This window comes from Microcaecilia unicolor, chromosome 2 (assembly GCF_901765095.1).
Source record: "Microcaecilia unicolor chromosome 2, aMicUni1.1, whole genome shotgun sequence".
Lineage (NCBI taxonomy): Eukaryota > Metazoa > Chordata > Amphibia > Gymnophiona > Siphonopidae > Microcaecilia > Microcaecilia unicolor.
In genome coordinates, this window is record NC_044032.1 from 127,026,473 (window position 1) to 127,053,192 (window position 26,720).

Genomic DNA, 26,720 nt, shown 5'->3' on the forward strand with positions numbered 1-26,720 from the left:
TACGATGCAGAGGGTCGATGCCTCGATGCAATCGATACAGTCGTGGCCGAGGGCGGAGGTCTTGACGCTGTCGACGTCGACGCACTCGATACTCCCGGTGCCGATGCCGACGAAGAGCCCGAGAACAAAACGTTCCACTGGGCCAATCTCGCTACCTGAGTCCTTTTCTGTAAAAGGGCGCAAAGACTACAGGCCTGCGGGCGGTGCCCAGCCCCCAGACACTGAAGACACGACGCGTGCCTGTCAGTGAGCGAGATTACCCGGGCGCACTGGGTGCACTTCTTGAAGCCGCTGGGAGACTTCGATGACATGGGCGGAAAAATCACGCCGGCGAAATCAAAACTCGTAATTGCGGTAAGGCACCAAAAAGAGGGGGAGAAAAAAACTCGACCCGAGGCCTCAAAAGGGCCTACCCCGAAAACGAAAAAAAAACTTACCGGGGCCAAAAACTAGAAATACGGGGAAGGGAAAAAGACCGAAAGGCCCTTCTCCGAAATCGCTTCTTTCTTTTTTTTTTTTTTTTTGAAAGCGAAAAGTCAAAAGACGCACGAGGGTCAACTTAAGGGGCGCGAACGGCGCAAACACGACCATACCGAGCGCGGACAAAAGAAGACTGACGAACACGAGCCGGTTCGGGCGGGAAGACGGCCGCGCATGCGCGGTGCGCATCGGCGCGCGAGGCCTAGCAAATGCCTTTGCTAGTAAGTGTTCCGATTGGAGGGGCTGCCGTGGACGTCACCCATCAGTGAGAACAAGCAGCCTGATTGTCTTTGGAGAAACCTATCTTATGCACATTCAGATTCATTTCAAGATATCCTGAAAAGACAACAAGCTAAGTGTGCCCCAAGGACTGGTTGGAAAAACACTGCTATAAGCATGATTTTGTGGCAGAACAGGCCAAATTAGCAGTACTTGGTTCTGACCTGCATGATGACCTCATGCCCATGGGCAATTTAATGGGCAAGAGAATAGAGGAGGCATAGAAACATATGGAGCAGGGTCACGCTGAGCAATGGCGGTGTGAGAGAACAGCTCCGCACGCCAGTAGCAAAGATCGATAATATATAGCCGATGGTGGCGAGCTCGGAGCACACGGACTTATATAGCGAGTACTAGAGGAGCAGCGGAGCACGGGGATGGCAGGCAAAGAGGCGTCTGGACCCCGCAAATCTTTAAAAGATTTTTCCTACCAGCCGCTTCAGATGGCAGACAAGATGGCGCCCGCAGAAGAGCGCGGGAAAGCTGATAGGGCCCGATGCGACAGCTCCCCAGAGGATATTGCGGTGGAGGGGGAACTCTCTGCAAAAGATTTCTGGGCACTGCTGGAGGTGATCCGAGCGGACATTAAAGGGGTTCGCGAAGATTTCGCAACCCTAGCAGCAGATCTCCGCGGCGAGGTCTCCGAGATGGGTCATCGCGTGGAGGAGCTAGATGAGCAAATGGAGAGCCAGCAGGAAGCCCTGAGCTCCGTCGAGCTTACGCTGGAGGCGCAACAGGCCATGTGTAGGTCTCTGAATGAAAAGGTGGAAGATCTAGAAAATCGGGGGAGGAGATCTAATCTCCGTATTAGAGGCATCCCGGAGCAAGCTGATTATGCGAATTGTGAGCAGGTCACACAGCAAATTGCGAGTATGTTGCTATCTGAAGATGGGCAAGAAGTGACCCCTACCATGATCAAAATCGACAGAGCGCACAGAGTGCTGGCGCGCATGAAAGCCAATGTGCCTCGGGACATTATCGCCTGTTTCTCGGAGTACAAAACGAAGGAAGCAATTCTCCGTAAGGCACGGAAATTGGAAGTGGTGCATTGGGAATCCTTCCCGATTGAAATCTATCAAGATCTTGCCCCTTCCACATTAAAAAGACGAGCGGAGTTGCGGAACTTTACCAGATATCTGCGAGATAAAGGAATACCCTACAGATGGCAGCACCCTTTTGCTTTGGCATATAATCAAGATGGAACATGGCATCGGGTTGCTAATGCGGAGGAAGCTCGTGAAAGATGGCCAGAGGTGGAGGCACCCCGGAGGAGCAGACCAGAGTGGAGGGGGCCGCACGCCCGATGAGACAACGCTGGACGCGAGTGGCGAGAGGCAAGGGGCGCCTCACTAGACAACAATCTGATAAGCAGTTGCCATCATCCCGTTCTAATATAACTTGACTGTTGTGCTATGAACATTGAGGCTCAATGTTTGGTTGATGTGATTTGTGTGCTCACGGGTTGATATGTTTGGGGAAAGTAAGGGCAATAATAATGTGGTTATATACAAGTATATGGGATAGTTGGGACATCTACTGGCGTGTGGGTAGTCACCGTTCTCATAATTTTGGAGGTGGGATACAGTTTTCCCATCGGTTAAATAAGGATAGGGGAAGGGAGGAGGGAGGGGGGTGGGATCCGGGGATTTCTCAGGAAACTGATAGCACTACACATTGTTCTGATAAGTTGAAACGGACCATGAGGAAGGATGATAGAGTTGCTGATAAGGATCCACCATGACTGGGTTTATATGCTTATCTCTCAATGTACGAGGTCTTAATTCTCCTCTAAAACGTAGGAGGCTTTTTCGAGAGGCGCTGAGGGTGAAGGCTGAGGTTCTCTTTATACAGGAGACACACCTGTTACCCCGACATGAACATTTGCTGCAGCACTCTAGATACCCACATCAATACTTGGCATCTAATAGGCAGCCAGCAAAGACAGCGGGTGTGGGGATACTACTTAAACAAGGGCAACAATGGGAAATACAAACGGTCAAGAAAGATGTGGGGGGCAGGTTTGTGATTGTGGTGGGGAATCTTGGGGGTCATACTTATACATTAGTTAACATCTACGCCCCGAATCACGCTCAGGGAGCATTTTATGATACACTTGGTGCTCAACTGTCGCGTTGTGTGCAAGGGGAGCTTTTGCTTGGTGGGGACTTTAATTTGACGATGGACCCTTCTTTAGATAACTCGAGAGGGACAGCGAATTATGCGCAATCAGACCGGGATAATTTGCTTCAGTTGTTAAATCAGTGGGGCCTGGTGGATATTTGGAGGGTGTTACATAGGGGAGAGAGGGACTATACGTGCTTCTCTGCTCCTCATGACTCCTATTCGAGAATAGATATGTGGATGGGAAGTGCGGGCGTGGCTATGCAGGTGGAATCTTCAGAAATACATACAAGAGCCTGGTCGGATCACGCCCCTCTTTCTATAACTCTCCGGGGATTTCCAGTAAAAGATAGACAGATGAAGTGGCAGTTCCCTGATAGAGTGTTAGACGATCCAAAAAACGTTCAGAAACTCGCAGGAGAGATCAGGGAGTTTCTGCAATTCAATGATGTCCCGGGCATAGCACCAGAGACTCTATGGGAAAGCCTGAAGGTAGTGATCAGGGGGTCTTTGATCTCAATGCAAGCCTTTTTACAGAAAGATCACAGGGAAAAAGAAACAGCTCTGAGACAAACAATACAACAGTTAGAACCATTAGCCAAACAGAATCAGGCCTCCCCGAGCCAGCAAGTGGAACTGCACAGAGCTAGGGTGCAATTGCTGGACTTAGACCTCAAGATTATTAAAGAGCAGATGCAGAGGACACAACAGGAATTTTATGAATTCAATAACAAAGCCAGTAAAATATTAGCATATAAATTACGACAGCTAAGGCAAAGGAATGTCATTAGTAGAGTGAGAACGGAGGATGGGCGGATTTGGGATCAACCTGCAGATGTTAAGAGACTTTTTGCGGAGTACTATCAGAGGCTCTATAGACCTGATGGGGGGGTGGCGGAGGAAGCCCTTCAGACCTATTTGAGTAACATAGATATGCCGAGTCTGAGGGGGAATGATTATGAGATGCTATCTGCCCCTATAGAGCTAGAGGAGGTGACATCAGCAATCAAGGGTCTGCCTAGTGGAAAAGCCCCAGGAGCAGATGGGTACAATAACCGATTCTACAAATATTTTAGCTCGTTATTGGCACCAATCTTACTTAGAGTATTTAATGCTATACAGGCTGACACCGGGCTTCCGAGATCTTGGCGTCTGGCAGAGGTGGTCTTATTACTAAAACCGCATAAAGACCCGCAGAGTTGTGGCTCGTATCGGCCAATTTCCCTGCTGGGGACTGATTATAAAATTTTGACCGCCATCTTGGCTGCCCGGCTGCAGAAAGTGCTCCCATACCTGGTTCACGAAGACCAGGCCGGGTTCATAGCAAATAGGCAGACCTTTGATAACACTAGGCGGGCGCAGCACCTATTGGCTAGAATCAAACAAGTGGGACATCCGGCAGTGTTTGTGTCATTGGACGCCGAAAAGGCGTTTGATAGGGTGCTGTGGCCCTTTCTGTTTGAATTGTTACGGAAGGTTGGAATTGGTGGTCAATATTTAAGCTGGGTCACAGCGCTCTACCAACAGCCGATGAGTCAGCTGCGGATTAATGACACGACAACGAAGCCTTTTGAATTGTTTAGAGGTACAAGACAGGGTTGTGCCCTCTCCCCATTACTGTTCGCACTAGCCATGGAGCCGCTAGCAATTTTGATCCGAGCAGACGCTACAGTACAAGGTATTAGAATAGGGAGGCATGAAACCAAGCTACTGCTTTATGCAGATGATATATTGTTGACACTGTCGCAGCCTGAGAAATCGTTGCAAGCCGTGATGCAGATACTTCAGGGATATGGCCAGGTGGCTGGTCTCAAAATTAATATGCAAAAGTCTGAGATCATGCCTATACAATGCTCGAATGAACTACAGGAGCAGTTACAAGCCTCCTTCCATTTTCTCTGGTCCCCTAAGTATATTAGATATCTGGGGGTTAATTTGACGCCAGACACTGGGGACCTATTTCGGGAAAACTTTCTACCCAAATTACGCGAACTTTTGCAAGAATTGGACAGATGGGGAGGGCTGCATATGTCATGGATGGGTAGAATAGCAGCGGTTAAGATGACACTACTCCCCAAACTTCTGTATCTTTTTATGGCGGTGACAGTTCATATACCATATACATTTTTTCACACTCTTCATAAGAAAATGTTTGCCTTTATCTGGCGTAAAAGACCACCCCGAGTGGCTCGTAGTGTCCTCTTTCAACGGCGGAAAGATGGGGGTATGGGAGTGCCTAATTTTAGCCTATATTATAAAGCTGCCCTATTTCAGATGCTGTCCACGGTACAGAGAGGCCCGACTAAGTTATGGACCTATGATGCGCAATGGGGCTTAAAAGGGGTGCCAATATGGGCTGTGGCATGGCTCCCCTTGCCGCTCCTGCAAAGCCTTATCTCTGGAATACGAGGTCCGATGGGGGTGATCCTGGGGGAGTGGGTTAGATGTAGAGCGGCTTGGTTCCCTGGACGTAAATACCATGTGATGACCCCTATCATCTATGCAACCGACTTTACTCCAGGTCGGGCAGATGGGGTATATGGACAGTGGTCAGCAGCTTCGCTGCGCTTGCTGGGCCAAATATGGGAAGATGGGAAGTGCCATTCGTTTCACACACTCCAGGAGGAATTTGGATTAGGGGACAAAGACCACTTCTTTTATATGCAGATTAGAGACTTTATACAGAGAAAAGCGAGAGAGGACTTGTCCCTTGCAGACACAGAGCTTGAGTTAGCCATGAGATCAGGGGAAGGTAAAGGGGGGATATCTCGCATTTACAGAGCTCTGTTACATAAGACCCAACCACTGGACAAATACATTAAGAAATGGGAGACTTTACTGGGTACCACATATGACCCACTGGTTTGGAAAAGAATATTTAAACGTTTATTGGCATTTTCAGTAGCTACTCCTTTACTGGAAAATGGGTATAAAATGTTGTATCAATGGTGTATGACCCCTAGCCGACTTGTCCGCATTTTTAAAAATGGATCGGCAGCTTGCTGGCGTAAGTGCGGGGCAGAAGGTACATTCTGGCATATCTGGTGGGAGTGTCCAATGATACAGCAGTTCTGGCAGGACTTACAGTCCAGATTGCAGAGCGGGATGGGGCTTGTGATAAAGTTTGATTCTGGCTTGTGTCTGTTGAACATAGTTGCAAGAGAGAGTAAAGGCTCCTGCTCTGCACTTTTACGCTATATTGTTACAGCAGCCAGGACTTTAATTGCAAAATATTGGAAACAACAAATACTACCCACTGTGGACCAAGTACTTACCAAGGTGGACTACTGTTGTATGATGGATAAATTAACTGCCCTGCGAAGAGGAGGAATGGTGAGATTTCTTAAAACCTGGTCTACTTATGTAGAGTGGCGGGGGCTTACAGGCTGATGTTTGTATTCGGTGACTTCTATGGCAAAACAATGTGTATTTTCTTGGCTGTGTTATCCTGAGGGGGGTGGGAGGGGGGAGATCTGTGGGTTTTGTACTGCATAAAGAATGGAGTCTATTGTTAGCATGCATTAATGTTTGTACTGAAAAACTGTTAATTAATAAAAAGATTTAAAAAAAAAAAGAAACATATGGAGCAGTACTCTAAGGTGATTAAAAGCCTTGAGCAATCGGTGGAGGAGCTGGAGCAAGAGAATATAGTCCTAGATGATAAAAGCAGAAATCTGGTAAACCAAAGCTGCTGCAACCATCGTTTTTGTGGTGGTGGTGGGGGGGGGAGTTCCAGAGACACCAGCGTAAACTAACTGTGAAGAGGTGATCCAGAAGGCATTGCTGGCAGGCCAGGTGCAAAGTCATGGCCCATTGAAGATAGACCTTAAAGAGGTGATTGCCAAAGTGCGTGGAGAGAACATATGTTACAAGTAGATGCATTCCTTTTGGCTTCATGATCAACATGAAGTTCTATCCTATTAGATCTAGGGATGAAGGGAACTGAGCACCTGAGGCCAAAGGTTTGGCTGGGATTGCAAATTTGACACCAAGGAATTCACCTTCAAGAGTCCTCTAGGGGAGACTGAAACGTCATTTGGTCCAGAGTGCTGGAGATGTTGACAGTGGAAGATGAAGGTTTGAAGTGTTCCAAAAGCTGCCATAAGGAAACTGAACAGGCCACCAACCACCTGGAATTTATTGGGACAGTGTATAATTAAAAGAGATGCTGTATGGTCTTACCATAAGTACATAAGTATTGCCATATTGGGACAGACCAAAGGTCCATCAAGCCCAGCATTCTGTCTCCAGCAGTAGCCAATCCAGGTTACAAGTACCTGGCAAGATTCCTAAACAGTACAATATATTTTATGCTGCTTATCCTAGAAATAAGCAATGGATTTCCCCCCAAACCATCTTAATAATGGCTTATGGACTTTTAGGAAGCAATCCAAACCTTTTTTAAAACCCTGCTAAGCTAACTGCTTTTACTACATTCTCTGGCAACAAATTCCAGACTTTAATTACACGTTGAATGAAGAAATATTTTCTCCTATTCATTTTAAATTTACTACTTTGTAGCTTTGTTGCGTGCCCCCTAGTCCTAGTATTTTTGGGAAGAGTAAACAAGTGATCAATTTCTACCAAATCCACTCAGTATTTTATAGACCTCTACTGTCTTGCCCCTCAGCTGTCTTTTCTCCAAGCAGAAGCCTCCTAGCCACTTTAGCCTTTCCTCATAGGGAAGTCTTCCCATCCCCTTTGTCATTTTTATTGCCTTTCTCTGTACCTTTTCTAATTCCACCATATCTTTTTTGAGATGCAGTAACCAGAATTGAACACAATATTCGAGGTGCGGTCGCACCATGGAACGATACAGAAGCATTATAACGTCCTCATTTTTGTTTTCCATTCCTTTCCTAATAATACCTAACATTCTATTTGCTTTCTTAGCTGCCGCCACACACTGAGCAAAGGGTTTCAACGTATCATCAACGATGATACCTAGATCCCTTTCCTGGTCGCTGACTCCTAATGTGGAACACTGCATTATGTAACTATAGTTTGGGTTCCTCTTTCCCCCATGCATCACTTTGCACTTGCTCACATTAAACGTCATCTGCCATTTGGATGCCCAGTCTCCCAGTGTCTTGCTCCACCAAAGGTCGAGCAGATTCCGGGTGTGAGCTCTTGGATCCGGCCGGAGACGGCGGAGTAAACCCCTCCTTCTCCAGAGGACAGCCGACCCACCCCCACTCTTCGCCTGGGAAGGCCGCCGTTCCCCGGAAGTTGAGCCTCCAGGTGCGGGCAGCCTACAGGGCTTCGGGAACAGGGGGCGGACAGGGCTTCTGGAAGAAGCAGACAGCGAACAAGGGAAGTCAGTAGCAGGCAGTGGTTGAGACAGGCAGCGGTCCAGGAGAGTCAGTAGCAGGCAATGGTCGAGACGGGCAGCGGTCCAGGAGAGTCAGTAGAAGGCAGTGGTCGAGACAGGCAGCGGTCCAGTAGAGTCAGTAGCAGGCAATGGTCGAGACGGGCAGCGGTCCAGGAGAGTCAGTAGCAGGCAATGGTCGAGACGGGCAGCGGTCCAGGAGAGTCAGTAGCAGGCAGTGGTCGAGACGGGCAGCGGTCCAGGAGAGTCAGTAGCAGGCAGTGGTCGAGACAGGCAGTGTCTGATAGCAAGGTACAGAGTTCCACCAATGATGCGGAGCTCTCAGGAACGAGAAGCCGAAGCACTGGCCAAGAGGAGTGGTGCTCCTTAAGTAGGCCTTCCCATTAGCGTGGGGCCCCAGCTGGTGCTTCCTGCGGATGAGCCTTTCCGCATCCAATCCAAGATGACGCCAGCCACCGGTTCCTCTGCTTGGCCCCGCAACCAGAAGAGACGCCGGTTATCTACCGCTGGTGCCATGTTGCAGAGGTTCCCTAGCGGAACTGGAAGGCCGGCCACCGGCGGGAACAACCGGCGATCCTCTGCCGCCGGACTAAGGGAATGGCCGCCTTTCCCTTCTGGCTGGCGATGGCCGGCCACCGGAGGACCCGCGGTGAAGGCCGGCCATCCCTGGCGGCCCCGGGTCCCACGGTCCACCGGCGCCAGCGGCGAGCAGGTGCGCGTTGGTCCCGGCGGAAGACGGGACACCCAGGCTCGGAAGGTCCTCTTGTAATTTTTCACAATCTTCTTGCAATTTAATAACTTTGTATCATCAGCAAATTTAATTACATCACTAGTTACTCCCATCTCTAGATCATTAAAAAGCAACGGTCCCAGCACAGACCCCTGGGGAGCTCCACTATGTACCCTTCTCCATTGAAAATACGGACCATTTAAATCTACTCTCTATTTTCTATCTTTTAACTAGTTTTTAATCCACAATAGTACACTACCTCCTATCTCATGACTCGCCAATTTCCTCTGGATTCTTTCATGAGGTACTTTGTCAAATACCTTTTGAAAATCCAGATACACAATATTGACCGGCTCACCATTATCCACGTTTGTTCACCTCCAGAGTTACAAAGGGAGATTCTGGGGGTCTTGGATATGTGAGCTGGGGGGTGTCTACTAAGGTTTTGAAAGGGAGGGTTGTGCTTCTGTATGATTAACTAGGTAGGTGGTCTGTGCAGAGGATGCCCTCCCAAGGTGGTGGCCTGCAGGGTTGGGTATTGGCAGGTGTGGAACTGGTGAGTGTGTAATGAGGGGGAGATTGGGAGACTTGGTTGGGAGGTGGGGGGTAGGATGGACTGTGAGACAGGAAGGGAGAAGGGGTGCATGGGGAAGGCTGGGCATGTAAACTTTGGCTAAGTGGGTTGACTAGAAGAACATGGCACAAAAAAGACTAAAGCAGGTTTCAATTAATTTTAAGGGGTTAAACTCACCTTAGAAGAGGTAATCCTTAATAACGGAGGCATCTCATTACTGTTTAATACAGTGGACCCATTTACTTAGGAAAGATCCTCCTACTTTCCTTTGTGTTTGCTTCTAATCAGAATGAGAAGAAAACGAGAGGTAGGGATCTTATTTTCTTAGGAGGTATAACCCAAGTTGTTGGATCAGGTGAGAGGATCCTGGGGGGGAAGATATTTGGCAATTAGGTTCTCCCTATATTCAAAGGTCCTGAATATGGTTTCAGTTTATGCCCCTAATGGCAAATCAGAAGAATTTTGTGTTTGGCTCCAACTTTGGATACTTCTACTAAGGGGGAATACAGAATCAGGGACAGAGCAGCATTCAAGCTATTTATTAAGTTTCTGGCCTGGTAGATATATGGAGCCTGCAACACCCGACAGAAAGGCTATAACTTTTTCTGTGGCACTTAAAATTCATACTCTCATATAGACTACATGTTAATGGCCAGGTCCCTGTGCTCTGTGCTTTGGAGGCAGAATGGAGTGCAAGGTGTGGTCTAACCAGTGGTGTGCTGGAGCGGGCTCTCACGGGCTCGCAAGAGCCTTTTGTTAAGTTTTTAAGAATTTTGGGAGCCGGTTGTTAAAGTAGGCCTCCCCATGGCTACTTTAACAACTGACTCCCAAAATGTGGGCTTGGGCCCCCTCCTGAATTCTCTTTTACTTTGCTGGCAGTGATGCTGGCCTCACCAGTCAAGAAAATAGACTGCTGCTGCTCCCTGCTCCTGACTCTGAGCATCAGGCTGGGACTTTTCATGCAAACGCAAGAAGGTTCCATCATGCTGCTCAGAGCCAGAAACAAGCAGCAGAGAATGGTGGCAGTCCATTTATTGGCTGGTGGGGCTCGGCAAAGGTATGCCTAGAGTGCCCGCACAAGGGAGGGGAGAGAGAGGCATGTATTCCCCCCTCCCCCCAAATTTCAGGGCCGGCTGTGCCCGGAGAGAGAGCCCGTTGTTAAAAATTTACCAGCACACCCCTGGGTCTAACCATGCTCTAATTTGGGTGGAGTAGAGATGGAGAGTGTGTAAGCAAGGGCTGCAATTCTGGAAACTTACTGAAGCCCTAAGTGAGATGGAGGGGATTAGTACACTTGAAGGAATCAAGTAGTTTACACTAAAGATGAGTGAGGAGGTAAGACTTGGCATTTTGTGTGATGGGTTCAAAGCAATGATAAGAGGACATGTGCTGCAGTTAGCAAGCAGGACACAGAAAGCTGAAGAGGCTCAGGTGAAGAGGCTAGAGTGTGAGATCGAGCGGGAAAAAATGGGGTGACCTAATCGTCAATTGCAGAAGAGTTCAGCAGCATTACAGGGACAGCCATGAGCTTTGTGGGAGGAGCAGGTGACTTTCAATCTAACAAGACTAGACAGCAGTTTTTCATAGCTGGAAATAATGCATGCACATTAAGGAATTAATTTTTCTAGCAAGGGCAGGGGATGTCCCTTTGGTCTTGCTGTTGATTGATGCTGAAAAGGCATTTGACTGCATGCTCATGGAGGCCACACAAAGTTTGGGTTTGGACCAAATTTTTTAGACTGGATTAAGGCTCTTTATACTGGGCCTAAGGGAGAGTACAATGGTAAGCCAGTTGAACCGTCTTTAGAGGGTAACACCTCTGGCTCATAATCAGAATTCCATGAGTGTTCAGTCAGACCTTCGAAAATACTCCAGTGGTGTTTGAATGAGGGCGTCCGATTCTTCGGAGTACCTTCCCTCCCCTGACACACTGGAGATCGATAGTAGTGCTGCCAACGTCTACCCCAATGTCTTTCAAGGTCTTGGTGTCAATGCTTTGCAACAGGCAATATCTGAGTCTTGAAGACATGCTGGATCTATCTTTTGTTGACAATGACAGTATCAAAGCCACAGCACTGAGCAAAGAAGCACTCCATCCATTCATTATGAGCTGCTCTTTGAAGGCTGCTATCAAAAAAGGCATACAGAACACAGTAGGAGTGGCCATGCCCTCATGAGTTAGATGCCAGGCCATGGGTCCTCAGAAGCAGTTGCATCCCCTCAGATACCAAGGACAATCAGAGATCCCTACACTGGCAGCACTTCAAGGACACTGGTAACCTTAGTGCTTCGGTACCATGCTCCGAAGAGGTACAATGTCGATGTGCCCTAACCTTAACCTGGAGTTTGCCCCTCAGCATCCACGGACAAATTCTCTCTTTTTTTGGGTGGATGATGATTAATGCGGATAGCTTTTATCAAGGCTATCAGGGAAAAGTACTGCATGACAACGACAGAACTAGTCCAAGAAACCTTACAAAAAAAACAGTAAAATCAACAAGAACACTATCTTCACATGGGCTCCAGTGACAGGCAACTGACCAGCTCCAAAGAAAGAAAGACTGTGGTAGACCTGTGCAACAGTGTCAGGCAAGAAATGGCACCCATGTGCAATAAAGTGACTCAAAGCTTCTACTAATTAGCTGGAGAAGCTTTCTTTTAGAGGCTCAATGACTGATGTCATCCTGTGCTGTTAGGACTTTCTATCCTGCTTGAACTCAGAGAAAAATGATTACTTGAACTTTACATATTAAAAACCTATCACGTGTCAAACAGCTCTTCAATACTTAAAAACACTGGAGGCAACTTAATGGGGAAGTTTAGCCTAGTTGGCCAATGTTTGACCAATTTGATATACATTCTGCACATTCAGATTTACAGCAGTATAAGTTTAGGGAAAAAAGTGTTAGAAAAGCTTCTTTTGCATGTGACTATCTCAGTTGCCAGATGGCCTTGCAACATATCTGCTTTTGAACAGCATATAAGAGTGAAATAAAGCTAGGAAGGCACAGCACAGCTATAGGTGAATACTGTATTGTCAAAACAGAAGAAAATAATCTTTATACAAGAAAAGGTGCCCACAACACAACATATATCACAAAACTAATAAGATGACTTGTTTTCAAATAGCCCACTATTGAGTAGCCTATTTAATGAAATACTGCTTTCACTAGAAGAAACTTCAACATGTAAAGAAAATTATGTATAAATTCTTACCATATTGCTGTTGGAAGTGACTGCATGTTTGTTACTCCTCCATCTACTGGTACCACAACTTGAATATTGGATAAAGCACTAGGAACCACCATAGACTCTGGGTTATATTTATAATCCACTCTAACATCGGTGGTGCTGGAAGTACATTTCCAGTAAGTTGCAAGATTCAAAGGAGTGGACTGGATGCCATTTGAAGATACCTTGAAAAATATGTTTAAAGTAAAATACCTAGAATGCAAGTTTTCTTTATATAGCTAGACAAAATTAGTCACAAGAAACAAATAAAAAGGTCCTGAAAAGCGAAAGCTACATACCTGTAGAAGGTATTCTCCAAGGATAGCAAGCTGATTGTTCTCACTGATGGGTGACGTTGACGGCAGCCCCAAGACCGGAATTCTCCCTAGCAACAAAGAGTTTGCTAGCCTCGCGCTCCCATGCACATCGCGCATGCGCGACCGTCTTCCCGCCCGAACGCGAGCGTGCTCCTCAGTCCAGTAAAAAGCAAAGAAAGGGAAGACACAACTCCTAAGGGGAGGTGGGCGGGATTGTGAGAACAATCAGCCTGCTGTCCTCGGAGAATACCTTCTACAGGTATGCAGCTTTCGCTTTCTCCGAGGACAAGCTGATGGGGTATCCCTAGCCCCCAGGCTCACTCAAAACAACAAACATTGGTCAATTGGGCCTCGCAACGGCGAGGACATAACTGAGATTGACCTAACTTATCCAACTAACTGAGAGTGCAGCCTGGAACAGAACAAAAATGGGCCTAGGGGGGAGGAGTTGGATTCTAAACCCCAAACAGATCCTGCAGCACCGACTGCCCAAACCGACTGTCGCGTCGGGTATCCTGCTGTAGGCAGTAATGAGATGTGAATGTGTGGACAGATGACCACGTCGCAGCTTTGCAAATCTCCTCAATAGTGGCTGACTACAAGTGGGCCACTGACGCAGCCATGGCTTGAACATTATGAGCCGTGACATGACCCTCAAGAGTCAGCCCAGCCTGGGCATAAGTGAAGGAAATGCAATCTGCTAGCCAATTAGATATGGTGCGTTTCCCTACAGCCACTCCCCTCTTGTTGGGATCAAAAGAAACAAACATTTGGGCGGACTGTCTGTGGGGCTGTGTCCGCTCCAGATAGAAGGCCAATGCTCGCTTGCAGTCCAATGTATGCAGTTGACGTTCAGCAGGGCGAGTATGAGGACGGGGAAAGAATGTTGGCAAGACAACTGACTGGTTCAGATGGAACTCAGACACTACCTTCGGCAAGAACTTAGGGTGAGTGTGGAGGACTACTCTGTTATGATGAAACTTGGTATAAGGAGCATGAGCTACTAAGGCTTGAAGCTCACTGACTCTGCGAGCTGAAGTAACTGCCACCAAGAAAATGACCTTCCACGTCAAGTACTTCAGATGACAGGAATCCAGTGCCTCAAAAGGAGGTTTCATCAGCTGGGTGAGAACAACATTGAGATCCCATGACACTGTAGGAGGCTTGATGGGGGGCTTTGACAAAAGCAAACCTCTCATGAAGCGACCAACTAAAGGCAGTCCTGAGATCGGCTTACCTTCCACACGGTAATGGTATGCACTAATCGCACTAAGATGAACCCTTACAGAGTTGGTCTTGAGACCAGACTCAGACAAGTGTAGAAGGTACTCAAGCAGGGTCTGTGTAGGACAAGAACGAGGATCTAGGGCCTTGCTGTCACACCAAACAGTAAACCTCCTCCATAAACAGAAGTAACTCTTCTTAGTGGAATCTTTTCTGGAAGCAAGTATGATTCGGGAGACACCCTCTGAAAGACCCAAGGAGGCAAAGTCTACGCTCTCAACATCCAGGCCGAGAGAGCCAGGGACTGGAGGTTCGGATGCAGAAGCGCCCCCTTGTTCTGAGTGATGAGGGCTGGAAAACACTCCAATCTCCACGGTTCTTCGGAGGACAGCTCCAGAAGAAGAGGGAACCAAATCTGACGGGGCCAGAAAGGCGCAATCAAAATCATGGTTCCAGAATCTTGCTTGAGTTTCAGTAAAGTCTTCCCCACCAAAAGGTATGGGAGGATACGCATACAGGAGGCCCTCCCCCCAATGAAGGAGGAAGGCATCCGACGCTTGTCTGCCGTGGGCCTGAAGCCTGGAACAGAATTGAGGGACCTTGTGATTGATCTGAGTGGCAAAAAGATCTACCAAGGGGGTGCCCCACGCTTGTAAGATCTTGCGTACCACTCCCAAGTTGAGAGACCACTCATAAGGTTGCATTATCCTGCTCAACCTGTCGGCCAGACTGTTGTTTACGCCTGCCAGGTACGTGGCTTGGAGGAACATGCCATGACGGCGAGCCCAAAGCCACATTCTGACGGCTTCCTGACACAGAGGGCGAGATCCTGTGCCCCCCTGCTTGTTGATGTAATACATAGCAACCTGGTTGTCTGTCTGAATTTGGATAATTTGATAGAACAGCCGATCCCAGAAAGCCTTTAGAGCATTCCAGACTGCTCGTAACTCCAGAAGACTGATCTGAAATCATCTTTCCTGGAGGGACCAAAATCCTTGGGTGTGAAGTCCATCGACATGAGCTCCCCACCCCAGGAGAGACGCATCCGTAGTCAGCACTTTTTGCGGCTGAGGAATTTGGAAAGGGTGTCCCAGAGTCAAACTGGACCAAATCGTCCACCAGTGCAGGGATTCGAGAAAACTCGTGGACAGGTGGATCACGTCCTCTAGATCCCCAGCAGCCTGAAACCACTGGGAAGCTAGGGTCCATTGAGCTGATCTCATGTGAAGGCGGGCCATGGGAGTCACATGAACTGTGGAGGCCATGTGGCCCAGCAATCTCAACATCTGCCGAGCTGTGATCTGCTGAGACGCCCGCACCTGAGAGAAGAGGGTCAGGAGATTGTCGGCTCTTGGCTCGGGAAGGTAGGCACAAGCTGTCTGAGAGTCCAGCAGAGGCCCTATGAATTCTAGTTTCTGAACTGGAAGAAGGTGGGACTTTGGATAATTTATCACAAACCCTAGTAGCTGCAGGAGTTGAATAGTCATCCGCATTGACTGTAGGGCGCCTGCTTCTGAGGTGTTCTTCACCAGCCAATCGTCGAGATAGGGGAACACGTGCATTCCCAATCTGCGAAGAGCCGCCGCTACGACAGCCAGGCACTTTGTGAATACTCTGGGCGCAGAGGCGAGACCAAAGGGTAGCACACAGTACTGAAAGTGCCGTGTTCCCAGACGGAATCGAAGATACTGTCTGTGAGCTGGCAGTATCGGAATGTGAGTGTAAGCATCCTTTAAGTCCAGAGAGCACAGCCAATCGTTTTCCTGAATCATGGGAAGAAGGGTGCCCAGGGAAAGCATCCTGAACTTTTCTCAGGCCAGGTATTTGATCAGGGCCCTTAGGTCTAGGATGGGACACATCCCCCCTGTTTTCTTTTCTACAAGGAAGTACCTGGAATAGAATCCCAGCCCTTCCTGCCCCGGTGGCACGGGCTCGACTGCATTGGCGCTGAGAAGGCCAGAGAGTTCCTCTGCAAGTAGCTGCTTGTGTTGGAAGCTGAAGGACTGAGCTCCCAGTGGGCAATTTGGAGGTTTGGAGGCCAAATTGAGTGTATCCTAGCCGGACTATTTGGAGAACCCACTGGTTGGAGGTTATGAGAGGCCACCTTTGGTGAAAAAATTTTAACCTCCCTCCGACCGGCAGATCGTCCGGCATGGACACTTTGATGTCGGCTATGCTCAACTGGAGCCAGTCAAAAGCCTGTCCCTTGCTTTTGCTGGGGAGCTGCAGGGGCCTGCTGAGGCGCACGCTGTTGACGAGAACAAGCGCGCTGGGGTTTAGCCTGAGCCGGCTATCGGGAAGGTGGATTGTACCTGCGTTTATTAAAAGCGTAGGAAGCATTCCTCTTTCCCCCCCCCCCAAAAAAACGTCTACCAGTTGAGGTAGATGCTGAAGGCGCCCGGTGGGAGAGCTTGTCGAATGCAGTGTCATGCTGGTGGAGCTGTTCTACCACCTGTTCGACCCGCTCACCAAAAATATTATTCCCCCCCCCCCCCCCCCCCGGCAAGGCGCATCCGCCACTCGCTTATGGACTCTACTGTCTAGGTCAGTGGCACGCAGCCATGAGAGTCTGCGCATCACTATACCCTGAGCAGCGGCTCTGGATGCAACATCAAAAGTATCGTAAGCACCCCTGGACAGGAATTTACGACACGCCTTCAGCTGCCTGACCACCTCCTGAAAAGGCTTGGCTTGCTCAGAAGGGAGCTTGTCCACCAAGTCCGCCAACTGCCTCACATTATTCCACAAGTGAATGCTCGTGTAGAGCTGGTAAGACTGAATTTTGGACACGAGCATAGCAGAATGGTAGGCCTTCCGCCCAAAAGAATCTATAGTTCTAGACTCACGCCCAGGGGGGCGCCGAGGCGTAATCCCTAGAACTCTTGGCCTTCTTAAGGGCCAAATCCACCACCCCAGAGTCATGAGGTAATTGGGTCTTCATTAACTCTGGGTCCCCGTGGATTCGGTACTGGGACTCAATTTTCTTGGGAATGTGGGGAGTAGTTAATGGTTTCACCCAGTTTGTTAACAATGTCTGCCTAAGGACATTATGAAGAGGAACTGTGTTGGATTCCTTAGGTGGAGACGGATAGTCCAGGACCTTGAACATCTCAGCCCTGGGCTCATCCACCGTCTCCACAGGGAAGGGAATGGCCGTAGACATTTCCCGAACAAATGAAGAGAAAGAAAGACTCTCCGGGGGAGAAAGCTTTCTCTCAGGTGAGGGAGTAGGATCGGAAGGCAGACCACAGGACTCCTCATCCGAGAAATACCTGGTGTCCTCCTCCGCTTCCCACGAGTCCTCTCCATCGGTATCGGACATGAGTTGGTGAACTTCGGTCTGAAGCCAGGCCCATCTCGACGCTGAGGAACGATGTCCTTTGTGGCGTTGTCGCGAGGAAGACCCCCGAGCCGCAGGCGATGAAGCTTCCTCCAGCGACGTCGGCGGGGAGTCAACCTGTGTGGTGGCCAATACCGGTCCCGCAAGCGGTACAGGGGTCGGAGACCTCACCACGGGCGACGAGCCAACCGCTGCCTCCCTCAACGGTACCAACGGCGCAAGCACCGAAGGTACCGGAGATGGTCGCAACAGCTCTCCCAGAATCTCTGGTAGTACGGCCCGGAGGCTCTCGTTCAGAGTAGCTGCAGAGAAAGGCAAAGGAGCCGGTACAGGCGACGACTCTGTGGCTTGGAGTCAGTACCGGGCTGTCCTGTGTAGGGCGCACCGACACCTCCTGAATGGAGGGCGAGCGATCCTCCCAGTGTTGGCGCTTCTCGGGTGCCGAAGACCTTGGTGTCCTGGAGCTCTCGGTACCGTGGCGGGAAGGTGACCGATGGCGATGCTTCTTAGTCTTTACTCGAAGCACGCCAAGGGTACCCTCCGGTACCGAAGAGGAAGACGTGGAATCCACACGTCTCCTCAGGGCCAGGTCCGAAGAAGGTCGATCCCAGGGGGCCTGTAAAACAGGAGTCCTCGAGGCAGGTGGAGACCCGCTTGATGGCTCACTGCCACCAACATGAGACCTATGGACAGCCCTTACTTGCACTCCGGACGTCAATGCAGTCTCCGGTACCGACATCGATACCGGCGATGACCTCGATACCGCCAACTCCGTCGATACCGAAGGACCGGACCTGGCTCCGAACAGAATGTTCCACTGAGCCAATCTCGCCGCCTGAGTCCTCTTTTTCAATTGGAGGCACAAATACAGGTGTTGGGACGATGACCAGCTCCCAAACACTGAAGACACGAAATGTGTCTGTCAGTGAGCGAGATTGTCCGGTTGCATGACGTGCACTTTTTAAAGCCGCTGGTAGGCTTCGCGGACATGGGCGGAAAAATCACGCCGGCGAGGTCGAACGCGATGGTGTTGGAAAAAGAGGACACCAAACAAAGAAAAAAGGGGTCCCGCATGGGCGGCCCAAAATGGCCGCCGAAGAAAAAGAAAGAAAGCTTACGGGAGCAAAGTTCTACGAAATAAAATGAGAAAAACTAATTTTTTTTAAACAGAAGATTGTGAAAGCGAAAATAGCCGAAAAACCGGCAAAAAAACTCACGGGGAGTCCGTAAAACCACAGCGAGGGGTCTCTGGGGCAGAGAACAGCCGCGAAGCAGCATCCCGAGCCGCGGAAAAAAACAAGACTGAGGAGCACGCTCGCGTTCGGGCGGGAAGACGGTTGCACATGCGTGATGCGCACGGGAGCGCGAGGCTAGCAAACACTTTGTTGCTAGGGAGAATTCCAGTCCTGGGGCTGCCGTCGACGTCACCCATCAGTGAGAACAAGCAGCCTGCTTGTCCTCGGAGAAACAAAATTACAGCTAGTAGGTATCTTCTCTACAGAGAAGCTTTATATGCCTAGAAATGTGATCAGCTAAACAATTGAGCTTCTTCCTGTCTATAAATCCCCCCCTTGTCACTAGGAAAAACAGGGACACTGACGCAGCTCAAAATTCATCAAAACTCTTAGCAGAATTAAAATTAATTAAAGACTTGATCACAAACAATCACTGTCATAAAAGAATTACAACAGGACTTAGAATCGCAAAATGCACAAATTAGAACAGTGCACCTCAGATCCAACTTAAAAGCCTGAACCTGGCAACACAACGAAACCAAAGATCGAACTGGACATAACAACTCTTCCCCCTATGATTCCCTAATGGGTCTGTTATACACAAACTTCACTTCTCAACAACATCACTTTGTATTTGTTCATATCAGAATTGGCGACCACCTTTACGGTACTATGTAAGCCACATTCAGCCTGCAAATAGGTGGGAAAATGTGCGATACAAATGTGTCAAATAAATAAATGTTACTTTCCATTGATACTAATGCAAAACATATTCAAAGATTAAAATCTGAACTTGAATACCTTAATAATCATAATAGACACAATAATTTGAGTATACTTGCGATGCCAGAAAACTCCGAGGCAGACAATATGATTTCTTTTTGCAAAAAATACCAGAAATCCTTGCCTTTCACCTTGATGACCCATTGGAAACTGAACGCACTCAGAGTGCCATCCCACAAGCTGACTCAACAGCAGAAGTTTCCTTGACCTATTGTACTAATTTTTTGAGATACCTTCAGGTCATACAAATTCTATCTGAGGCTAGAGATAAATCTGCATTATCTTGGTAAGGTAATATAATAAGTACATAAGCACATACGTGTTGCCATACTGGGACAGACTGAAGGTCCATCAAGCCCAGCATCCTATCTTCAACAGTAGCCAATCCAGGTTACAAGTACCTAGAAAGATCCCAAAACAGTACAATACATTTTATGCTGCTTATCCTAGAAATAAGCAGTGGATTTTCCCCAAGTACACCTTAATAATGGCTTATGGACTTTTCTTATGGCTTGTCTATTAGATTGTAAGCTCTTTGAGCAGGGACTGTCTTTCTTCTATGTTTGTGCAGTGCTGCGTATGCCTTGTAGCGCTATAGAAATGCTAAATAGTAGTAGTAGTAGTCTTTTAGGAAGCTATCCAAACCTTTTTTTAAATCCCGCTAAGTTAAACTGCTTTTACCACATTCTCTGGCAACAAATTCCAGAGTTTAATTACACGTTGAGTGAAGAAATAATTTCTCCGATTAATTTTAAATGTACTACTTTGTAGCTTCATTGTGTGTCCCCTAGTCCTAGTATTGTTGGAAAGAGTAAACAAGCAATTCACGTCTACCTGTTCCACTTCACTCATTATTTTATTTAGCTTGTAGGCCAATAAACGACTGGCCTTGATACCAAATTCGAAATGGGATTGGCGTGCCCTTTGCATCTGTTCTGAAATGTCTGCCAGTTCCAATTCCTGTAGTTGGTTCCTTAACCTTTTTTGTTGGGTCTCTCTTTCTATAGATGTATGTGTGTCTACCCCCTGACTCGGGTGTTCTAGGTGTTGCAATTCTGTTCTCAATGTAGTTCCCGTAGCTGATCGTTTTTTCCAACAATGAGCGCTCAGAGCAATGAGGTGGCCCCTTAAGACCGCCTTAAAGCTCTCCCACACTGTCACCGGAGAAACTTCCCCATTATTGTTAAAAAGTATATATTCCCTAATGTGGTTTTCTATAATAGGAATATTGTCTGGGTCTGACAAGAGCGCATCATCTAGCTGCCAAGGTCTCCGTGCCCCGGGGCATGAAAGGATCTCGATTGACGCCATCTGTCCCGTGATCCAACCATCCCCCAGCCATAGATCTATGCGCGAGGAGGTCTTGTGGACCGCTGAGTAGTATGTAAATTGTCTTTGTGCAGGGTGGGCCTGTCTCCAAAGGTCTGTCAGTTGCCAGTGCTCAATTAACTCTTTTAGTTGGCGCCTATTTAGTTTAGCTTGGTGTCCTCCCGGGGAGGAATTGTCTACCTGTGGCTGTATTATGATATTGAAGTCCCCTCCCAGTAGGAGGGAGCCCTCGACATGCTGTGTTAGCATATTGTTTACTTTCTGGTAGAAGTCTCCCTGATTGATATTGGGCCCATAAATGTTCACCACCGTATAGGACTGCCCCGCCAAGGCCAGCACCAGAAGCAGATAACGGCTCTCTTTGTCCCGGACTACCTTTTTTATCTCCCAGGGTTTGGAATTTCGCAGAGCTATCAGTACTCCCTTGTTCTTTGTGCCCCCAAATGAAGATGCATAGTATATGTTTGGATAGTTTTTGTTGATACACAAGCGCTCATATTTGGCCTTGAGATGGGTCTCTTGTATCAACGCTACGTCTATTTGAAGGTGATTAAGCTCTCTAAATAAGAGTTGTCGTTTCCGTGGGGTATTTAATCCCTTAACATTCAGCGACAACCATTTTACATCAACCATTAAGTCTAGATGTCATTCCTTCCCTCTTAGTTCCCTGACGCCCTCTCCTCACTATATTGTGGGCCCCTATTTGTCTGATCTCCCGGCCCAGAGATGCTATGTGTGGCTCTCCTCTCCCGTTAAGCCCCATCTCCCCCTCCCCCCTCCCCTTCTTTCCCCGAACTTCTATGGTGGCCAGTGGAAAAACCCTGGACCCCTTGGTAAGGGAAGGTGACATATGGAACGCTTACCGCTGCCCCAACTCCTATTAAACAACATAGTGAACCAAACCAGTCAAACTATCTCACGTGTCCTCACAGGCTCTGCTTCTTCGGCAATATTTACGGACCCAGGTTACCGGAGACGAAAAGCTTCCCTCTGTGTATAATCTCAAGAGACCTTCGCCGCCGACTGCTGCCGGTGCAGGCGCTTCGGCCCTTTTCCAACGCGTTTCCATTTCGGTGGGGCGGCTTGCAGATTCCTTCTCTGAGTGTTGGCGGGGTCCAGTGGATCTTTCTCTGTCTCGACTTCCGGACAAATCTCTCTCGCCTCTGCTATAGAGCACACCTGATGCTGTTTACCATCTTTGTAAAAGGCTAAAGCAAAAGGATGCCTCCATCTATATTTAATGCTCATTTCTCTCAGCATTCTGGTGAATGGGCGTAGTTCATTTCTCCTTTTCAGGGCTGCGGCCGCTAGATCTTGGTAAATTTCTATTTTGTATGAATCCCAGGTGAAGACCTGTACCTGGCGAGACATTTTAAGAACTTGTTCTTTGAGCTTGTAGCTATTAAAACAGGCAATAATATCCTTCGGCGCACTGTTTCTAGCTGGGCCCATCGCCCTATGCGCTCTCTCTATCTGAACAGCGTCCTCTGTGATCTGCGTGCCGCCTGCGCCTAATAGCTCCACCACCATCTTTTGGACCACTACTTCGCTATCTTGATATGTTGGTGTTTCTGGTAGCCCCCGGAACCTCAGATTGCTTCTCCGGCTCCTATTTTCAAGGTCTTCTAGTTTTTCTTGTTGTTGTTGCTGAGTGGACCTTATATCAATTACTTGCTGGTCCAACTGGCCCAGGGCCACCCCTTGGTTTTCCATTTGCGTTTCAATTTCTTCAATTCTGGAGCCCAAGTCCTGTATGTCGGCCTTAAGTTCTGATGCCAGCGTCACCACTTCATCGCGCAACTTCTGCAGTTTAGCACTGATATCTTGGAGCCAGGATTTCAGTTCTGCAGGTATCGCCGATCCGGGCGGGGAGTCTCCCTCTAGCCCCTGCACTGTGACCTGCCTTTGTTGCTCCGTCAATCCTTCTGGTGGCGATTTTTCCTCTGGCTCCGCCATTTTGTTCGCCCCTCCGTCCCTTTGCGGCTTGAAGGCAAATTGCGCTAAGTTCGCCGTTTTAGATTTCTGGCTCATCAGCCGTGGGGACCGCCCTGCTTTCAGCTGCCTTCGAGGTTCGCTTATCGTTATTTTTTTTTCGTGTTTGACGCTGGTTATTCGCTATCTTTGTAGGGGCATGCGGGAGCTCTTTGCTCAGATGTCCATTTTGTTCGATGACGTCACTTCCTCCCACTTCACTCATTATTTTATATACCTTTTATCAAACCTACCCTCAGCCGTTTTTTTCTACAAGCTGAAGAGCTTTAGCCGCTTTAGCATAGGCTGTGCCACATGAACTTTATCTTACCACAACATCACTTTGTATTTGTTTACATCGGAGTCTGTAACGCCTCTCCGGTACTATGTAAGCCAATTTGAGCCTACAAATAAGTGGGAAAATGTGGGATATAAATGTAACAAATAAATAAATAAATAGGGAAGTCGTCCCATCCCCTTTATCTTTATCATTGCCTTTCTCTGTACCTTTTCTAATTCCACTATATCTTTTTTGAGATGCGATGACCAGAACTGCACACAATACTCGAGGTGCGGTCGCACCATGGAGCAATACAAAGGCATTATAATGTCCTCATTTTTGTTTTCCATTTCTTTCCTAATAATATCTAACATTGTATTTGCATTCTTAGCCACCACCGTACACTGAGCAGAGGTTTCAAAGTTATCAACAACGATGATACCTAGATCCCTTTCCTGGTCAGTGACTCCTAATGTGGAACCTTACATCATGGAACTATAGTTCGGGTTCCTCTTTCCTCAAGCATCACTTTGCACTTGCTCACATAAACATTAAACGTCATCTGTCACTTGGATGCCCAGTCTCCCAGTCTTGTAAGGTCCTCCTGCAATTTTTCACAATCCTCTTGCGATTTAATAACTTTGAATAACTTTGCATCGTCAGTAAATTTAATTACCTCACTAGTTACTCCCATCTCTAGGTCATTTATAAATATGTTAAAAAGCAGCGGTCCCAGCACAGACCCCTGAGGAATCCCATTATCCCCTTCTCCATTGAGAATGTTGACCATTTAACCCTACACTCTGTTTTCTATCTTTTAACCAGGTTTTAATCCACAATAGAACACTACCTCCTATCCCATGACTCTCCAATTTCCTCTGGAGTCTTTTATAAGGAACTTTGTCATATGCTTTTTGAAAATTCAAATACAAAATATCGACCGGCTCACCTTTATCCACATGTTTGTTCACCCCTTCCAATGCATGCTGGCCTTGACTCATTAATCTATGCTTTTGAATATGCTCTGTAATTTTGTTCTTTATAATAGTCTCTATCATTTCGCCTGGCACCGATGTCAGGCTCACCGGTCTATAACATCCTTGATTACCTCTGGTACTCAGTCACCTAGACTACTGTAATGCACTCTACGCTGGTTGCAAAGAGCAAATACTCAAAAAACTCCAGACAGCCCAGAATACAGCAGCCAGACTCATATTCGGAAAATCAAAATATGAAAGTGCTAAACCCCTACGAGAAAAGTTACACTGGCTCCCACTCAAAGAACGCATCACGTTCAAAATATGTACTCTAGTTCACAAAATCATTCACGGCAAAGCCCCAGCCTACATGTCAGACTTGATAGACTTACCACCCTGGAATGCTAAAAAATCAACTCGCACATTCCTTAATCTTCATATATGAGCACACAAATCTGGAATGCGCTGCCGCGCAACCTAAAAACTATCTATGATCTAACCAACTTTTGCAAACTACTGAAGACCCATCTCTTTAACAGGACATACCACAAAGATTAACACATGTGAACTCCCCCACATGTATACAAAACTGTCTTAAAATGTTCTCTTGTTATATTACTATCATGTTTTTCATTATCATGTAACCAAAATCCTTCTGTAATACCAAACGTTTATTCTCTTCTTATTTCCACTATTCATGATGTATTGTAAGCCACATTGAGCCTGCAAAAAGGTGGGAAAATGTGGGATACAAATGCAATAAATAAATAAAATAAATAAAACCTTTTTATGTTTAAATCTTTTTTAGTGAATAACTGAACACAGCCTGTAAAGAGAAAATTAGGTTCTTACCTTGGTAATTTTCTTTCCTTTAGTCATAGCAGATGAATCCATTACGAATGGGTTGTGTCCACCTACCAGCAGGAGGAGATAGAGGTAACTGAAAACCATAGTGCCTCTTGGCCAGCTAGCTCCATCTCCCTCTCAGTATTTGAAGCTTCCAAAGCAGTGTTACACCGCAAAGTAGAATAACATGAACTTTCCTCATAGCGAACGAACGCCCCAGAACAGGCGCAGTAATTCAAAGGAGGGATGAACTCAACCTCCTGTAAGAAATCCTGAAGACTGTTTTCCAACTTCTCCCAATGAGGGAACATATGTACAGGAAAAACTGAACCCAAAACAGCATCAATCAATCAAACAGGACGGGCTCATGGATTCATCTGCTATGACTAAAGGAAAGAAAATTATCAAGGTAAGAACCTAATTTTCCCTTCCTTGTCATCAAGCAGATGAATCCATTACGAATGGGATGTATCAAAGCAATCCCTAGATAGGGTGGGAACAGGCCACACCACGCGCCAGCACTTGTGCTCCAAAATGCGCATCCCTCCTGGCAGCCACATCCAGCCTTTAATGTCGGGCAAATGAGAGCTTAGAAGCCCATGTCGCTGCACTGCATATCTCTTGAAGAGAGAGTGCTCCAGTTTCAGCCCAAGAAGAGGAAATTGCTCTTGTGGAATGTGCTTGAAGGCTTCAGGCGGAGGCCGGCCAGACAGCAGATAGGCTGAAAAAATAGCTTCCTTGAGCCAACGGGCTATAGTGGCTTTAGACGCTGGAGACCCTCTGTGAGGACCTGACAACAAAACAAAAAGGTGATCAGAGGTCCTGAAATCATTTGACATGCGCAGATACTGCCAACAGAGCCCTTCGCACATCTAGAAGGTGCAACTGCAGAAATGGGTCTCGACAGGACAGCGCCTGGAGCTCAGACACCCGTCTCCCCGATGTAATAGCCACCAAAAAGACCATCTTTAGGGTCACATCCTTCTACGAAGCTCGCCTAATCGGCTCGAAGGGCAAACACTGAAGGGCCTTTAAAACTAACCCCAGGTTCCTGGCCAGACACGGAGCCTGCACGGGAGGACGGAGCCGAAGCACCCCTCTAAGAAACCGTGCCACCTCCAGATAAGCAGCCAGGGAGAGGCCAGCCACCTTCCCCTGAAACATGCTAAGGCTGCAACTTGAACATGCAGGGAATTATAGGCCAAGCCTTTTTGTAAACCATCCTGCAAAAAGTCAAGTATCAGCGAGACAGAAGCCCGCATGGGTGTAATCGCTTTAGCAGCACTCAAACTGGCGCAAAATCCGAGCATAGGCAACGGAAGTGGAACGCTTGCGGGCCTGAAGGAGAGTGGAGATGACCTTGTTGGAATAGCCCTTGTCTCTCAACTGCGCTCTCTCAATAGCCATGCCGTAAGACCTGTGACAACAGGTTCGGTACCAGAGGCAAAGGAAGGGGAGCCTCCACCAGCATCCGCCGGATGTCCGAATACCATGGCCGCCTGGGCCAATCCGGGGCAATGAGAACCACCTCTCCTTGATGTAGCCGAATCCGCAGGAGTACTCGCCCTATCAAGGGCCCAGGAGGGAACACATAGAGGAGGCCCTGAGGCCAGGGTTGAGCCAAGGCATCCAACCCTGCCGAGCGAGGATCTCTCCGTCTGCTGTAAAGCACGG

The 26,720-nt window shown here is 47.9% G+C and overlaps 1 protein-coding gene across 3 annotated transcripts in view; it reads right to left on the reverse strand.

Annotated features, from left to right (window-relative positions):
* The window catches only part of FCHO2 (FCH and mu domain containing endocytic adaptor 2), a 458,555-nt gene that overhangs the window by 51,140 nt on the left and 380,695 nt on the right, over positions 1–26,720 (reverse strand). For all 3 annotated transcript variants that reach the window (XM_030193298.1, XM_030193297.1, XM_030193296.1), the window contains one exon: positions 12,730–12,929. In XM_030193298.1, coding sequence (XP_030049158.1) covers positions 12,730–12,929 — 200 coding nt within the window. The remainder of the gene's footprint in view (positions 1–12,729; positions 12,930–26,720) is intronic.